This window comes from Mobula birostris, chromosome 22 (genome assembly GCF_030028105.1).
Source record: "Mobula birostris isolate sMobBir1 chromosome 22, sMobBir1.hap1, whole genome shotgun sequence".
Taxonomy (NCBI): Eukaryota; Metazoa; Chordata; class Chondrichthyes; order Myliobatiformes; family Myliobatidae; genus Mobula; species Mobula birostris.
The window spans coordinates 7,327,935-7,343,130 of record NC_092391.1 but is presented as its reverse complement, the minus strand read 5'-3'; the positions used below and the strand labels follow the sequence as shown (position 1 = coordinate 7,343,130).

Genomic DNA, 15,196 nt, shown 5'->3' with positions numbered 1-15,196 from the left:
ACCAATTAACCTACCGACCAGTACGTCTCTGGACTGTGGGAGGAAACCGGAGCACCTGGAGGAAACCCACGCAGACACGGGGAGAACGTACAAACTCCTTACAGGCAGTGGTGGGAATTGAACCCGGGTTACTGGTGCTGCAAAGAATTGAGCTACGGAGCTGCCCCAAAGTTATGCCCTCTGGTTCCACAGCCAGACAGCTGAGGGGTGGTAGCTGTTCCTGAACCTAATGGTGCGAGTCCTGGGGCCCCTGTGCCTCCTTCCTGTTGGCTGCAGTGGGGAGAGAGCACTGAGAAGAAAGTTGTGCTCTGTCAGCACAATTAGATATTTGCAATTTGTACTGTATGACTGTTTGAATAAGCTGTAAATAGATAACCTTGTAACGGAGGGGGAGCTTGTCTGAACACCAGCACCATCCAGCAGGCAGAGGCCTGGAAGAGTTCGGGGAGATGCACAGAAGATGTGCTTTGTTCATTGTCTTGGCCTGAGATTCAGGGATGTGCTTTTAGCCAGATGCAGGTGGTATCGGGAGAAACCTGGCTACCCCTCCACACGGAATGAAAGCTCCTTTCTTTGCCCACTCTAATTGGATATTGGAATTATCAAATCCAATGGCCCCCCTATAACCGAGCACATACAGTTCACCCCAACACCAAGCAGTCCCTCCACGTCCTGCCCAGTTATTATCAGCGAGAGGTGGGAGGCTGATGAAAACGTTGCAGAACCTGTGAAAGGGAATGTTTCTCAATGCTCAATGTAGAAAGAATACGGTTCGCATTTTTAATGCTCACAAAATGTATCACTAAGCTTTGCCAGTGATAATTCTGCTGGCAAAAAAAGCACAATTAATAGTACATGTTATAAAGACACTTAGTTAAAAAAAAGGCAGTGTCACTGGCAAAGCAAAGTACGCTTACAGCAAAGATGGTCGTGAAGTTGTTTCTAGAAAGAGGCAGGCTGGGAAACACGAAAATGGGGAAGCAGGTGATATTATGGCATAGTTAGGGGTCGTGTTAGGGTGTACAGACAGAGATGTGAGGAGCTAGAGGTCAGATTAGGGTTTAGGAACAGAGATGTGAGGAGTTAGAGGTAAGATTAAGGTTTAGGAACAAAGATGTGAGGAGCTAGAGGTCAGATTAGGGTTTAGGAACAGAGATGTGAGGAGTTAGAGGTAAGATTAAGGTTTAGAAACAGAGATGTGAGGAGCTAGAGGTCAGATTAGGGTATAGGGACAGGGATGTGAGGAGTTAGAAGTAAGATTAGGGTTTAGGAACTGAGATGTGAGGAGCTAGAGGTCAGATTAGGGTTTAGGGACCGGGATGTGAGGGAGGTGGGGGTCTGGTTAAGGTTTGGGGACAGGGATGTGGGGGAGTTAAAGCCCAGGCCTCCACTCTGCACTCGAAATGATGAAGGATATCGGGAGTCCAGGCCACCAAATCATGTTGAAATTCAGGGTGACAGTGGAAGTGTGTCTCCTAAGAGAGAAGTCACAGGAGAAGGAAAACACAAGAGATTCTGTAGATGCTGGAAATCTTCAGAATCAGAATCAGGTTTGTTATCACCTGTGTGTGTCGTGAAATTTGTTAATTTAGAAGCAGCAGTTCAATGCGATACATAATATAGAAGAAGGAAAAAAACAAGATAGTAATAATAGTAATTAAATAAGTAAATCAATTACAGTATATGTATATTGAATAGATTAAAAATCATGCAAAAACAGAAATAATATACATTAAAAAAGTGAGGTAGTGTTCACGGGTTCAATGTCCATTTAGGAATTGGATGGCAGCGGGGAAGAAGCTGTTCCTGAATCACTGAGTGTGTGCCTTCAGGCTTCTGTACCTCTTACCTGATGGTAACAGTGAGAAAAGGGCATGCCCTGGGTGCTGGAGGTCCTTTCTGAGACTCCGCTCCCTGAAGATGTCCTGGGTACTTTGTAGGCTAGTACCCAAGGTGGAGCTGACTAAATTTACGACCCTCTGCAGCTTCTTTGGGTCCTGTGCAGTAGCCCCTCCATACCAGACAGTGATGCAGCCTGTCAGAATACTCTCCAAGGTACATCTACAGAAGTTTTTGAGTGTATTTGTTGACATACCAAATCTCTTCAAACTCCTAATGAAGTATAGTTGCTGTCTTGCCTTCTTTATAACTGCATTGATATGTTGGGACCAGGTTAGATCCTCAGAGATCTTGACACCCAGGAACTTGAAGCTGCTCACTCTCTCCACTTCTGATCCCTCTATGAGGATTGGTATGTGTTTCTTCGTCTTGCCCTTCCTGAAGTCCACAATCAGCTTTTTCGTCTTACTGACGTTGAGTGCCAGGTTGTTGCTGTGACACCACTCCACTTGTTGGCATATCTCACTCCTGTACGCCCTCTTGTCACCACCTGAGATTCCACCAAGAATGGTTGATCCAGTAAATCTTGAGCAACACACACAAAATGCTGGAGCAAATCAGCCAATTGGATTGGCTGATTTGCTGACTTCCTCCAGCATTCTGTGTGTGTGTCTCATGAAGAGATAAGAAAGCCAAATACAAGAATGTGGAGGTTAGATAAAGATGTTATCCCAGAGCCTTGCAGGACTAAGGACAAGGTGATGGAGGGGTAGGGGATCTCACGTGTTTGGAAATGATAGAAGTGTACTTATGTGGAGACAGGAGCCAAAGGGAGACAAGACCACTGGTGCTTATACTGCATCATGTGGGGTTGAAGACTCTGTCTTAGCATGTAATGTTGGCACCTTACTGGATCAAGCTGCTTGGGGCAAGCTCGCCAGCAATTTAACAAACTGGCGGTTTCAATCCAATTAATGACACAGGATCTAGTGTTCAAAGGTTTAAAGTAAACACGGGCTGTGACACTGGCAAAGCAAAGTATGCTTACAGCAGGTTGGTCGTGAAGTCGTTTCATAGAGAGAGGCTAGGCTGGGAAACTTGTCAATGGGGAGAAACGTGGTATATTGGCACTGAAAGGAAGAGGGGTTAGAGGTCAGGTTAACTTTTAGGGATAGGAATATGGGGGGAGGATGAGGGTTAGAGGTTAGGCCCCCGCTCTGCACTTGAAGGCCGGCCATATGGACAGGTGGTAAAGGACATCCATGGATGTTGGGTTGTCCCAGTTTGGTGGGCATCGGGATCTGATGCCAGTGCAAGCAGGAGGCATGAGGGCTGGTCAGTCGGCAAGCCTGGAATTCGAGCTTGCAGTTTGGGGTCTCATCATTGGCTATTCCCTGGCTGATAACGAAGATAGAAGCCCGAGGGTGGATTTGAAGTCTGGACACTGGAGACTGCGAGCCCGGAGGACTGCCCTGGAGTTGGAGGACTGTCTGAGTGTGTGTGTGGGTGTTTGGGAGTGTGGGAGGGAGGGGCTTGCTTTGCTGTTGTTATTCTGTTGCTTGTTGTGTTCCGTGTTGTTCTGCTGAGCACCATGGGCAAGCTCAGAAGCTCTCTGTTGGACGGGGTCAGCCATGGATGTTGTGTCCTGGCTGTCTATGTCCGGCTCAAGCCTGGGTAGCATGATAATGGAGAGGAGAGCAAGTTGCTGCCATGTAGCAGGCTTCCCTCCCCTGTCTGTGCACCTGATGAATCCAAAGGAATGGTAGAGGTCAACACAGTTTGGCACCAGAGATTGCCAGTCAGCAACGAACTTAACATAGGACTGCTTTACGGTCTCCAGCTCCAGATATTTCCTCGGTGTTTACTCCCAAAGCCTTCCTCATGGGCATGCTGTCCAGATGGTGCTGGAATATGTGGTGACACTTGTGGGCTGCCCCCTACACATCATTAGAGAGTTTATTTTTCAGAGTTACAGCATAATAACAGCCTGTTCCGGCCCAAAGAGCCCGCACTGCCCAATTACGCACATGAGACCTATCTATCTTTCACTGGTACATCTTTGGACTGTGGGAGGAAACTAGAGCATTTGGAAGAAACCCACATGGTGACAGGGAGACAGCGATGGAGTCAAATCCAGGTCTCTGGTACTGTAATAACGTTACGCTAACCATTACACTACCATGCCACCCCCCCCATTGGTTGTACTGTAATAACATTACGCTAACCATTACACTACCATGCTGTCCCCCCCATTGGTTGTACTGTAATAACGTTACGCTAACCATTACACTACCATGCCATTTCCCCCGCCCACTGGTTGTTAACACATGACGCATTTCACTGTATGTTCCATCTACGCGTGATAAATAAATGAATGTGAATCTGAATCTGTTACCAAGGGACATGTCCAACCGCTTGTGGCTGGGTGAATCACTTTTCCACGGCTTCTAGGTTGAGTCACCCTTGAATCAGACCGTGTTCAGTTTTGTTCACCCTGCTGTTAGAGAGGTGTTATTCAAATTTCTACAGATGTACTGTGGAGAGCATTCTAACTGGCTGCATCTCTGGTATAGAACGGCAGGGGGTGGGGGGTGCTATTACACAGGATCGAAATAAGCTGTATAGAATTGTAAGCTTAGTCAGCTCCATCATGGGCACTAGCCTCCGTAATATCCAGGACATCTTCAAGGAGTGATGTGTCAAAAGGCGGTGTGCGTCATTAGAATATTCGAAAGTTTTTGACAAGAACAGGCCAATCAGCCCAACAAAGCTTATCGAATTCCTATTCACATCGGCATAGGATTATTAAGAACCCCCATCAACCAGGACATGCCCTCTTCTCATTCCTACCATCAGGGAGGAGGTACAGAAGCCTGAAGCCACACACTCAGTGATTCAGGAACAGCTTCTTCCCCTCTGCCATCAGAGTTCTGAATGGGCATTGAACCCATGAACACAACCTCACTACTTTTTTATTTCTATTTTTGTACTATTTATTTAATTGAACTATTTATGTATATATTTACTATAATTCACAGTTTTTTCTCTATTATTGTGTATTGCTTGTACTGCTGCCGACAAGACAACAAATTTCATGACCTGCGCCGGTGATATTAAACCTGGTTCTGAACTGGAAAGAGAGCAGAGAAGATCTACAAGGTTGTGGCCAGGACTTGAGGAAGTGAGTTTTAGTTAGGACTTCATTCCCTGCAGCAAAGGAGACTGGGAGGTGATTTTATAGAGCTTTTCACTCTATGTGTGACAGTAATAAACAGCAGAACCAATGGAGGTGTATAAAATTATGATGGACATAGACAGAGGGAAAGCATGCAGTCTTTTTCTCAGGGGAATCAAAAACCTGAGGGCATTGGTTTAACGAGGGAGGCAAAAGATTTAATAAGAGTCTGCGGGCAATTATTTTTCCACAGAGGGCAGTACGTATGTGGAATGAGCTGCCAGATGAAGTGGTTGAGGTGGTTACATGGAAACTAGTTGGAACTAGGCAGACAAAAAACAGGTCAGTTCAGAATGGATAGGCAAGCGGGGGCTGTTTCTGTGCTGTTGGGGACTCCATTGGTCAAGGTCAACCATGGATGTTGCTTCCTAGTTGTCCAGGGCAGTACAATATGGAGAACAAGCTGTTGTCTACATAGCAACATCCCCCTCTCCATGTACCAGATAAACCCAAGGGAAAGGCAGAGACCGATACAGTTTAGTACCAGCAGTGTTGCTGGTGTCGCCAGTCAGTGTTGAACTCAATGGAGGACTGCTTTAGTGATTCCAGCCCCGAGTTCTCCCCCGGGATTTACTCCCAAAGCCGCAAGGCAGCGGAGGTTTGAGATCAGAGTTTTCCTTCTCCTCGATCAACAGCCAACCATGGCTGATGAGCTGCATCTGCCTGGCAACTGGTTTTAAGGCGTCAGTAACCCGCTGTTGCCATTTCTCCTGGGAGTAGAAGCATTTCCACCAGGCTCGGTAGCTAAGGCTCACGTGAAGGCCAGGAGCTGGACTTGGCTGTCAGAGGCTATCTGAATGCACACCATTAGGAGCATTTAATAGGTAGTGGGAACTTGTCCTCATTACCACCCAGGGCTATAACAACCCTAAGCAATCCGCTGTACTGCTTTATAACAGATTGGCCATTACAAAACACATCAAAGTACCTCAGTGGCCATAAACACCTTCAAGCTGGTGAGGAAGGTGCAACAATTGAATTTTTTTTACGATGCTTTATACAGTCAGTACCACTCTCACGGTCAAAAGGTTCAGTTGTTGTTTAGACCAAACATCTGAATGGGGAGGAAATGTGATCCAAGTGACCTCGACCGTGAAATGATTGTTGGTGCCTGATGGGGTGGTTTGAGTATCTCCATAAGACCATAAGACCATAAGACAAAGGAGCAGAAGTAGGCCATTCGGCCCATCGAGTCTGCCCCGCCATTTTATCATGAGCTGATCCATTTTCTCCTATTTAGTCCCACTCCCCTGCCTTCTCACCGTAACCTTTGATGCCCTGGCTACTCAGATACCTATCAATCTCTGCCTTAAATACACCCAATGACTTGGCCTCCACTGCTGCCCGTGGCAACAAATTCCATAGATTCACCACCCTCTGACTAAAAAAATTTCTTTGCATTTCTGTTCTGAAAGGGCACCCTTCAATCCTTAAGTCATGCCCTCTCGTACTAGACTCCCCCATCATGGGAAACAACTTTGCCACATCCACTCTGTCCATGCCTTTTAACATTCGAAATGTTTCTATGAGGTCTCCCCTCATTCTTCTAAACTCCAAGGAATACAGTCCAAGAGCGGACAAACATTCCTCATATGTTAACCCTCTCATTCCCGGAATCATTCTAGTGAATCTTCTCTGTACCCTCTCCAACGTCAGCACATCCTTTCTTAAATAAGGAGACCAAAACTGCCCACAGTACTCCAAGTGAGGAAACACCAGCGCCTTATAGAGCCTCAACATCACATCCCTGCTCCTATACTCTATTCCTCTAGTAGTGAATGCCAACATTGCATTCGCCTTCTTCACCACCGACTCAACCTGGAGGTTAACTTTAAGGGTATCCTGTACGAGGACTCCCAAGTCCTGTTGCATCTCAGAACTTTGAATTCTTTCCCCATTTAAATAATAGTCTGCCCATTTATTTTTTCTGCCAAAGTGCATAACCATACACTTTCCAACATTGTAATTCATTTGCCACTTCTCTGCCCATTCTTCCAATCTATCCAAGTCTCTATGCAGACTCTCTGTTTCCTCAGCACTACCGGCCCCTCCACCTATCTTCGTATCATCAGCAAACTTAGCTACAAAGCCACCTATTCCATAATCCAAATTGTTGATGTACAATGTAAAAAGAAGCGGCCCCAACACTGATCCCTGTGGAACACCACTGGTAACCGGCAGCCAACCAGAATAGGATCCCTTTATTCCCACTCTCTGTTTCCTGCCAATCAGCCAACGCTCTATCCACGTATGTAACTTTCCTGTAATTCCATGGGCTGTTATCTTGTTCAGTAGCTTCATGTGTGGCAGCTTGTCAAAGGCCTTCTGAAAATCCAAATACACAACATCCACTGCATCTCCCTTGTCTAGCCTACTGGTAATTTCCTCAAAAAATTGTAATAGGTTTATCAGGCAGGATTTTCCTTTAAGGAATCCATGCTGAGTTCTGCCTATCTTGTCATATGCCTCCAGGTACTCTGTAACCTCATCCTTGACAATCGACTCCAACAACTTCCCAACCACCGATGTCAAGCTAACAGGTTTATAATTTCCTTTTTGCTTCCTTGCCCCCTTCTTAAATAGTGGAGTGACATTTGCAATTTTCCAGGCCTCCGGAACCATGCCAGAATCTATTGACTTTTGAAAGATCATCGCTAATGCCTCCACAATCTCCTGGGATTTTCATGCACAACAGTCTCTAGAGCAGAGGTAAAAAGACCCTGTTAGGAGTTATATACAGACCCCAAACAGTAGCAAGTATGTTGCCTACAAATTACAACAGGAGATAGAAAATGCAACTGAAAAGGGCATGGGAGACTTCAATATGCAGGTAGGTTGGGAAAATCAGGCTGGTGCTGGATTACAGGAGGGAGAATTTCTAGAGTGCCAATGAGATGGCTTTTTAGAGCAGTTTATGGTTGAGCCCAGCAGAGGATCAGTTATTCTGGATTGGGTGTTGTGCAATAAACCAAAATACATTGGAGAGCTTAAGGTAAAAGAACCCTTAAGGGAAAGTGATCATAATATGATCAAATTCACCCTGAAATTTGAGAAAGAGAAGCTAAGGTCAGATGTATCAGTATTACAGTAGAGTAAAGGGAATTACAGAGGCATGAGAGAGGAGTTGGCCAGAACTGATTGGAAAAGAACACTGGCAGGGATGACGGCAGAGCAGCAATGGCTGGAATTTCTGGAAGTAATTTGGAAGATACAAGATACATACACCCTAAAGCAGAAGAAAAATTCTAAAGGAAAGACAACATTACCGTAGCTAACAAGTAAAGTCAAAGCCAACATAAAAGCCAAAGAGAGGGCATATGATAGAGCAAAGATTAGTGGGAAGCTTTTAAAAACCAACAGAAGGCAACTAAAAAATGTCATTAAGAAGGTAAAGTTGGAATACAAAAGTAAGCGAGCTAATAATTTTAAAAAGGATACCAAATGTTTCTTCAGATACATAAAAAGTAAAAGAGAGCAAGAGTGGATATCAGACCACTGGAAAATGATTCTGGAGAGGTAGTGTGGGGGACAATGATACAGCAGACAACCTGAATAAGTATTTTGCATCAGTCTTCACTGTGGAAGACACGAGCAGTATGGTGGAAGTTCCAGCTGTCGAGGGCACGAAGTGTGTGAAGTTACCATAACTAGAAAGAAGATTCTTGGGAAACTGAAAGGTCTGAAGGTAGATAAGTCACCTGGACCAGATGGTGTACACTCCAGGGTTCTGAAAGAAGTGGCAGAAGAGATCGAGGGGCATTAGATTCTGGAATGGTTCTGAAAGACTGAAAAATTGCAAGTGTCACTCCAAGAAGAGAGAGACAGACAGAAGAAAGGGCACTATAGGCCGGTTAGTCCGGCTTCAGTGGTTGGGAAGATGTTGGAGTCAATTATTAAGGATGAGGTCTCAGGATACTTGGAGGCACATGATAAAATAGGCCAGAGTCAGCATGGTTTCCTCAAGGGAAAATCTTGCCTGATAAATCAGTTGGAATTCTTTGAATAAGTGACAAATAGGATAGACAAAGGAGAATCGGTTGATGTTGTGTACTTGGATTTTCAGAAGGCCTTTGACAAGGTGCTGCACATGAGGCTGCTTAACAAACTATGAGTCCATAATATTATGGAAAGATTCTAGCATGGATAAAGCAGTGACTGATTGGCAGGAGGTGAAGAGTGGGAATAATGGGAGCCTTTTCTGGCCGGTGACCAGTGATGTTCCACAGGGGTCTCTGGGTTGGGACTGATTATTTTTATGTTATATGCAAGGATTTGGATGATAGAATTGATGGCTTTGTTGCAAAGTTTTCAGATGATATGAAGATAGGTGAAGGGGCAGGTAGTGTTGAGGAAGTAGAGAGGTTACAGAAGTACTTAGAGTAGGAGAATGGGCAAAGAAATGGCAGATGGAATACAGTGATGGGAATTGTATGGCCCTGTACTTTGGTAGAAGAAATGAAAAGGTTGACTTTTTTCTAAATGGAGAGAAAATAGAAAAAACTGAGGTGCAAGGGGACTTGGGAGTCCTTGTGAAGGATTCCCTAAAGGTTCATGTGCAATTTGGGTCTGTGGTGAGAAAGGCAAATACCACGTTAGCATTCATTTCAAGAGGACTAGAATATAAAAGCAAGGATGTAATGCTGAGACTTTATAAAGCACTGGTGAGGCCTCACTTGGAGTATTGTGAGCGGTTTTGGGCCCCTTATCTTAGAAAGGATGTGCTGAAACTGGAGAGGGTTCAAAGGAGGTTCACGAAAGTGATTCCGGGATTGAATGGTTTGTCATATGAAGAACGTCTGATGCCTCTGGGCCTGTATTCACTGGAATTCAGAAGAATGAGGGGTGACCTCATTGAAACCTATCAAATGGTGAAAGGCCTTGATAGAGTCAATGTGGAGAGGATGTTCCCTATGGTGGGAGAATCTAAGACTAGAGGACACAGCCTCAGAATTGACGGGTGTCCTTTTAGAACGGAGATGAGAAGGAATTTCTTTAGCCAGAGAGTGGTGAATTTGTGGAATTCTTTGCCACAGACAGCTGTGGAGGCCAAGTATTTATGTATATTTAAGACAGAATTTGATAGATTCTTGATTGGTCAACGTATGAAGGGATACAGGGAGAAGGCAGGTGATAGGGGCTGAGAAGAAAATTGGATCAGCCTTGATGAAGTGGCAGAGTAGACTCAATGGGCCAAATGGCTTAATTCTGCTAATTCTTATAGTCGTATGATCTTATGGGTTCCCATCCTCTTGTGTGCCATTGACCCCTACCGTTAACCGAGGGGTCTGTGAACCCTAGGTTGGGAACCGTTGTACTATAGTTTGCAGAGAATGGTGCAAGAAACAAAAAGCATCCGGTGAGCAGCAGTTCTGTGGACAAAAACGCCTTGTTAATGAGAGATCAGAGTAGAATGGCCAGACTGGTTCAAGCTGACAGGAAGGTAACAGTAACTCAAATAACTACATGTTCCAACAGTGGTGGCAGGAAGGCTTCTCCGATCACACACCCTGTTGAACCCTGAAGTGAATGGGTTAACAGCAGGAGAGGACACGAACATACACTCAGTGGTCACTTTGTTAGGCACAGAAGGTACTGAATGTAACTAGTGGGAGAACATTTGTTGACCTCCAACTTAACACAAAAATTACTTATACATCCCTAATCATGTTTTGTCTGCCTGGGTTCAGAATGGGTATCTCTAACACCCCCCTTAATTATTAATCTGAGATTTGGGAAGCTTGTCGTCTGCTGTAGCGACTTAAAGTTCAAAATAAATTTATTATCAAAGTACATGTATGTCGCTATATACAATCCTAAAATCCATTGTCTTGCGGGCATATCCAATAAATGCATAATAAAATAATGACCATAATTGAGTCAATGAAAGATTTCACCAACTTGGGTGTTCGATCAGTGTGCAAAAGACAACAAACTGTGCAAATACAATAAGAAAGAAATAATAATAATAATGATAATAAATAAGCAATAAATATGCAGCTCTTGTCTGTTCCCTGGTGTCTCTGCAAAGCTCCAGGATTTGAGAACGTCTTGGAGACATAATCCCACTGACACACAGGCAGGCAGCGGGTAATGGCTGACCAAGGCTGCAAGGACTTCTGCTGATGTTACACGAAAGCTATCACTTACCCAAAACCTCTCCTGCTGCGGGGCCAAAAATGATGAAACTTAACACGGCTAATAAGCTTGTGTTTTTGCATGCTTGGAATAAATCAGTGCGCAGGATTCAGGTTTGTTAAAGGGGCAGGCATTTCAAGATTCAAGATCATTTAATGTAATTTCCAGTGCACAAGTGTAAAGGAGAATAGAATAATTGTTACTCCCAAGCTGATACAACACAAATAAACACAATGAGATAAAGAACATGTAAATAAAAAAAATATATAAATACATGAGATAGCCTATATACATAGATAGATAGATAGATATACTTTATTGATCCAGAAGGAAATTGGGTTTCATTACAGCCGCACCAACGAAGAATAGAGCATAAATATAGCAATACAAAAACCACAAACAATCAAACAACAATATGGAAACTATGCCAGATGGAAAATAAGTCCAGGACCAGCCTATTGGCTCAGGGTGTCTGACCCTCCACGGGAGGAGCTGCAAAGTTCGATGGCCACAGGCAGGAATGACTGCCCACTGTTGTATCTCAGTGGAATATGGCCGGAGTCCAACAGTAAAAAGTTCAATATCCGGTCTACAAACACGTTCCTCGATCGTAATAGGACCCGGATTGCACCATCCGTTATTAACCAGAACAGTAAGCACCCAACTCCTTTACGCTTACCGCTCTCAGTGCACTTCCGGTCAGCCTGAACGGTCTGGAAGCCATCCATGGAAAGGTTTTGATCGGGTATGCCCTCGTGATAAAGTAGTGGTGATTGGGGGTGTGGAGGTGTTGATCAGCCTTACTGCTTGGGGGAAATAACTATTATGAATCTGGTGGTCCTGGCGTGGATGTTACGTAGCCTCCTCCCTAATGGGAGAGGGACAAACAGCCCATGAGCAGGGTGTGTGGTCTCCTTCATGATGTTACTGGCCCTTTTCCGTCACCTTTCTGTATATGTGTTATTGATAGCCGGGGCTTGAAGATGTGCCGATTACCTGTAAAGCCTTCCTGTCTGCCACCGTGCAGTTTCCATAGCTCGCGAGGATGCTCTCTACCGTGCATCTGTTGAATGATGCGAGTATAGCCCAGCCCTCTTCGGCCTCCACAGAAATTAGAGGCCCTGGTGAGCTTTCCTGAGTATACAGGGTGTGTTCTGGGACTATGAGAGGTTGTGCGAGATGTGCATTTCCAGGAGTTTAAAACTGCTCACAGTTTCCGCTGTTTAAATCAATAGAAATGTCCTTTGAAAAGTTCCACACCAGGACCCAATTCCCATCGATCCCTCCTGATGAGTACAGAGCCGGTGCTGTGTGAATACCTCTGACCCGGAACAGGTCGGCTGAGGAAGCAGGAAGTACAGATAGAGTCAGTGATCGACTGGGCTGTGTGCACAACTTTCTGCCCTTTCTCACGGTCTTGGGCAGAGCAGTTACTGTGCCAAGCTGTGATACAATTCGATGGAATGCTTTAGAACACAGAGCACAGAACACGGAACGCGAAAGCATGACACAAACCCTTCAGCCCGTGATGTTGTGCTGATCTTTTAACCCACTCTAAGATCAACCTAACCTTTCCTTCCCACATAACCCTGCACTTTTCTATCATCCATGTGCCTATCTGAGAGTTTCTTAAATGTCCTTAATGTTTCTGTTCAAGAGCCTGATGGTAGTAACTGACCCTGAACCCGGTGGTGTGAGTCCTGAGGCTCCTGTACCTTCTTCCAGCAGCGAGAAAAGAGCATGGCTTGGGTGGTGCGGGTCTCTGATGCTGGATGCTGCTTTCCCACAACAATGCTTCATGTAGGTATGCCCAATGGTAGCCTGGGTTTCGACTGGTTACATCACAGCCTGGTATGGAAACACCAATGCCTTTGAAAAGAAAATCTTACAAAAGTTAGTGGATTGGGCCCAGTACATCACGGGTAAAGGCCTCCCAACCATTCGGCATACCTACATGAAGCACTGTCATAGAAAGCAGCATCCATCATCAGAGATCCCCTCTCTGTACACTGACTCTTCCAATTAATTATGCTTTCAAATTAATGTATTACTTCTTTTACTTAACATTTAAAATTTTTAGAAATGTATTTAGTTTTTACGCTGTTTTCATGTGCCACTGATCTCCAGAGATATTTAACAGAGAGTGAAACCTTTGACAGGCCAAGCCGTCTGGAGGTCACCAGACCAGGTGAGGGGTGAGGGTGGGGACGGAGACCCTAGATCCCCCCTCCTGAGGCCTAGTCATCGCCTGTGGCCCACTCTACCTTGTTGATGACGATGGTGTCCATGACCTCTGGGAAGGAGTATGTTGGTTATGAAGAGAGACTGGGGAGGTTGATTCTGTTCTCTCTGGAGTGGAAGAGGTTAAGGGGGGCATGACTGATGTGTATAAAACTTTGAAACATAGATAGGATATTTTGCAGGAAACTCTCCGCCAAATCAGAGGCAGGTTAAACTAGAAAACATAGATTTAGGGTAAAAGGTAAGAGATTTAGAGGGGATTCAGAAATCAGTGGTGCAAAAGGGCTTGGGAATCCTACAGCAGGATAAAAGGGGATAACTACACACTCTTGCCTCATCATTGAGATGTTCTCACAACCAATGATTTCACTTTAAGGATTTTTTTCTCACTATCTCAGGTTCTCGTAACTTATTGCTATTTATTTATATTTGCATTCGAACAGTTTGTTGTCTTTTGCACTCTGGCTGATCTTTCATTGATCTTGTTATAGTTCCTGTTCGATTGATTTCCTGAGTATGCCCACAGAAAGCTGAATGTCAGGGTTGTATGAGGTGACATACATCTACTTTGATAATAAAATATATATGATCAAAAGATTCCTAATGATGATCTTTACTGTGAAATGAAGCAGCGAATTTTTTCTTTACAACCGAGAGCAGTGAGGGGTTTTCACAGGTAACATCTCACAACGGTTTGGTTGCAAGAACACGAGATGTTGGATGATACGTTTTGAAATTCTTGCAGAGCTGGTGTGGCACCTCAGTATTTGGATAGTAAATGGTTACAACAACAGTGCTATTTAGAAATTATTTTTCTTTTGTCCATTTAAAAGATTAATGTTAATTTTTGCACAGGTTTTCTAAAAGGCTTGATTAATTTCAATCCAACTCTGTTATATCTTTATTAATAGTAAAAGGATGAATGCTCAGAAATAAACAACAAGACGCTTCCTATTTCCTTAAAAATGTCCATAATTATTGTTACTAATTCATTAATCAATAATAATCTCTACTCAAAGTTATCATGGAGCAGGAAAGAATTTTTTTAGAAGATTATTGCCAAGTTCGGCATTTGCACTGGAAAAGGTTTGCCAGCCTTGTTCTATGATATGTGATCTCTGTTGTATGGAGGGCTGGGGTCTGCGACAGCCACTTAAGCTTGGACTCTGATGACGTTGGCTTCCTCCTGCAGGTGGACGACCAGATGAAGCTGCTGCAGAACTGCTGGAGTGACCTGCTGGTACTGGACCACATCTGGAGACAGGTCTACCATGGGAAGGAGAACAGCATCCTTCTGGTGACTGCACAAGAGGTAACCCTTCCTGCTGTGGTCATTGTTTTCCCTGGACCGGGCTCTGCGCTCGGACACACAGCCCTGACAGGAGATTGCTTAGATGGAAAGCGGGATCTGGGGGTGGTGCTTGACAGCTGGCTGCCAAATCAGTTACCTTCCCCATACACTATTCCAACCTGGCTGCTGTTTGATACCAGGCATATCTCTCTCTCTCTTTCTCTTCTCCCTGTTTTTCTCTCTCCCGCTTTCTGTGTCTCTGCCTCTCTGTCTCTCCCTCTGTCCACACTTCTGTCAGAGAAAATTGGTAAATTGGTTCTTTCTCCCTCTACCCATATCACTGGTGCTGTACTATAGCTACACAAGCTGCTAAGTTATTGTGCTGATCTTACTGAATAAGAAGTCCGTTTTAGCAGCGTGATAGTTGACCTGAGCATACCTTCTGCCCAGCGAGA

General features: G+C 44.6%; 1 protein-coding gene across 1 annotated transcript in view; it reads left to right on the top strand.

Annotated features, from left to right (window-relative positions):
• The window catches only part of LOC140186499 (nuclear receptor subfamily 5 group A member 2-like), a 109,374-nt gene that overhangs the window by 68,258 nt on the left and 25,920 nt on the right, over positions 1-15,196 (top strand). Inside the window, exon 5 of the mRNA XM_072240853.1 lies at positions 14,643-14,762. Coding sequence (XP_072096954.1) covers positions 14,643-14,762 — 120 coding nt within the window. The remainder of the gene's footprint in view (positions 1-14,642; positions 14,763-15,196) is intronic.